This window comes from Nelumbo nucifera, chromosome 1 (genome assembly GCF_055504915.1).
Source record: "Nelumbo nucifera cultivar China Antique chromosome 1, China Antique-T2T, whole genome shotgun sequence".
NCBI lineage: Eukaryota > Viridiplantae > Streptophyta > Magnoliopsida > Proteales > Nelumbonaceae > Nelumbo > Nelumbo nucifera.
The window spans coordinates 18,150,866-18,153,989 of NC_142649.1; the positions used below are offsets into that span (position 1 = coordinate 18,150,866).

Below are 3,124 nucleotides of genomic sequence, written 5' to 3' on the forward strand. Positions count from 1 at the left end.
GTTGACTTAAGCATAGGAGTGCCCACCTTGGCTAAAGCACCCCGGGTACCCTAGCATTGTTCTCTTATAGCTCGGCCTGTCAATCTCATTAGCTTGATGCCCAAGCTTTCCTCCAATAGGAAGATACCAAATCACACAGCATCAAATATCATTTGCAGCCCTAAAATGGTAGTCTCTACTTCTATGAAAAATTTAAGGTCTATTTAGTTTATAGGAATAGGGGTTTGGAATCAGAGGGTGGGTGAGATTCCAATTCTCATTATTTGGGGGAATGACATTCTCTTATTTGAGGGAATGCCCATTTCCATCCATCCCCTTGGGAATGAAAATCTCATCCAACTAACCCTCCCCTAAAAAAAGGGATAATTACTTAAACCACCTCTGAACTATCTTACAATTACTTAAGTGTCCCTTAACCTTAAAACCCTAATTAAAGTACCCCTAAACTTTCAGAAATATGACTTAAAAAGGACCCTTTGATTAATTGACCATCATAAACTACACGCATGTGACATCACAAGGACACATTTTCAAACTTTTAAAACCCAAATTTGCCTTTTATTGTCAGAACTTCGGTCTCTTAATATAACGTGGGGAACTGGGCTAACTTAACACTGTGTTTGGTTTGAAGGAAAAATCAAGGAAAGGAAGGAAAATATATTTGTAAAGGTTTCTTATCTTTCTCTTCCTTTCCCTACCTTTTCCTTCAAACCAAACATAGCCTAAGTGTCTACGTCCCCAAGACTCTTCCACCCTCAATCATTTCTTTAAACTCTCAAAATATACCATGACATAGTGAAACACGTCATCGGTTTCCTCTTCTCTAAAAAATAGAACCTATTAAGGTGGCGTTTGATAAATCTAAAATCTAAAGTCTGAAAAGTTAAAAAGATATTAAAACTGTCTAAAATCTGAAAAGAGGCATTGATGCTTTTCTACTTTTCAAAGGCTCTGAATACTTTGGCTTGTTTGTGTTGGGCCAAATTTTTAACATCTGAAATACCTTGTTTTTACTATTTTCAACTACAAAAGACTATTTGGTAAATTTGAACTCAATTTGTATTATTTCATATAAAAAGATTTATCAAATTTAAAATAATATTAAAATCATACAATAAAATATATAATAATTACGAAAAATAATTAATAATTAATAAATAACGTAATTAAATTAATAAAAAATAATTACTCACTATTAAAAAATGATTAAAATTTAATAAAAATTAATAGTTATACTAATATTGAACCAACATGAATAAATAATAATTAAATATATAATAACTACGAAAAATAATTAATAATTAATAAATAACATAATGAAAATAATAAAAAATAATTAATCACTACTAAAAAATAATAAAAATGATTAAATACATAATAACTACGAAAAATAATTAATAAATGATAAATAACGTAACTAAATTAATAAAAAATAATAAAAATAATTAAATACATAATAATTACGAAAAATAATTAATAATTAATAAATAACATGTTTAAATAACAAAAAATAATTACTCACTATTAAAAAATAATAAAAAAATGATTAAAATTTAATAAAAATTAATAGTTATAATAATATTGAAACACGAATAAAAAATAATTAAATACATAATAATTACAAAAAATAATTAATAAATAACGTGTTTAAATAATAAAAAATAATTAATCACTATTAAAAAATAATAAAAAATGATTAAAATTTAATAAAAAATAAGTTATAATAATATTGAAACACAAATATAAAATAATCAAATACATAATAATTGTGAAAATAATTAATAATTAATAAATAACGTGTTTAAAATAATAAAAAATAATTACTCACACATTATTAGATTTTCATTTATGTGTGCATTCACATATTAGATTTTCATTTGTTCAGCCCCGCATGCACACATTATTGGAAAATGCCTAACAACCATTTTCCCTACATAAAAAAAAGTTTGTTCACCTACATAACCATAATAGTAAACTACAAACAAACAAGCATTTCTACATAGTTCAAGTACATCAACCTGGCCATAAGATGTCTCTCCATCATCATGCTCTTCTGTCTCTACTTCTACATTTCCATTAAGCACTTGCATATTAGATTCATCGTATTCATTGAAAAGAGTATCAACTATTGATTCCCTTCTCAAATAGTTGTGGATAGCGACACATACAATGACTATGTCCCGTTGGACATGGAGATTGAAAGGCGCCATCCGTTTAAGAGCTGGAAACTGAGCTTTCAAAACACCCTATCGCACATTTCGATAGGGTGCCATAAAGTGTCTTGTATTTGCATATGCAACATCGCAAACATAGTACTTGTCTATGTCAATCAAATATATCTATCAAACAAATGAATTTATTAAGAAAACAAACAAACACCCATACAACACCATTCTTACCAGTAGGTGGAAATGGAAAATTGTTGATAGGGTTGTACGCAACCTCATGTAAAACCCTAGCATCATGTGTTGTTCCTTCCCAGCCAGCATAAACATATATAAACACCATATTAAAATCACAAACAACCAACACATTTTGGAAACATTCTTTCCCTCCTCTTCCTCAGTATGCTAGTTGTTTTTCTGGTGGTACCACAACGTGAACAAGTGTCCCATATAAAGCACCAACAACACCTTTCGACAACAAAAGAAAATAACTAGTTTTGATCTCAACCCCTACACCAATCAAAATTATGAAACTTATGTGATATTATCAATTATTTACCTTGAAGTCGGAGTCGTTTATGGTGCCCTGGGATGTTTGGATTTGGATCATATGTAGTTGGGCGGATCATTTCTCGTGCAAATTCCATCATAGCAGATAACACTTGATGAAAGTATGTATGCACTGTTTGGGTGGAGTGCTGGAATCTTCTATTTAGAATAGAGAACCTTTCATTATGGCTTAAACACAACAGAAACATAGCCATCTTCTCCTCCACTGATATGTATCGGTTATCATGCAACCATCCACGATTACAAAAATGGCCACAGATTCGTACATATGCTTCAACTGGCATCCTCATCACCTTGATGGTTTGCTGGTCGTTTCCATTTAATAGCTCACGTGTATAAAGACAACCGGGTAGTGCAGATTCACAATCTGACACCCTTGGAATACACAT

The 3,124-nt window shown here is 30.2% G+C and overlaps 1 protein-coding gene across 1 annotated transcript; it reads right to left on the reverse strand.

Annotated features, from left to right (window-relative positions):
• Window positions 1-2,562: 2,562 nt before the first annotated feature.
• On the reverse strand, window positions 2,563-3,124 carry LOC148802973 (uncharacterized). The gene is made up of 2 exons (XM_088886706.1): window positions 2,725-3,124; window positions 2,563-2,675 (listed from the first exon to the last, which is right to left on the reverse strand). The coding sequence occupies exons 1-2, from the start codon at window positions 3,122-3,124 to the stop codon at window positions 2,563-2,565; spliced, it is 513 nt and encodes a 170-aa protein (XP_088742832.1).

Coding starts and splice junctions, on each gene's coding strand:
- LOC148802973 (XM_088886706.1), bottom strand. CDS start 3,124: ATGTGTATTCCAAGGGTGTCAGATTGTGAATCTGCACTACCCGGTTGT. Junction 2,676..2,724: donor TAAACGACTCCGACTTCAAG/GTAAATAATTGA, acceptor TGATTGGTGTAG/GGGTTGAGATCAAAACTAGT.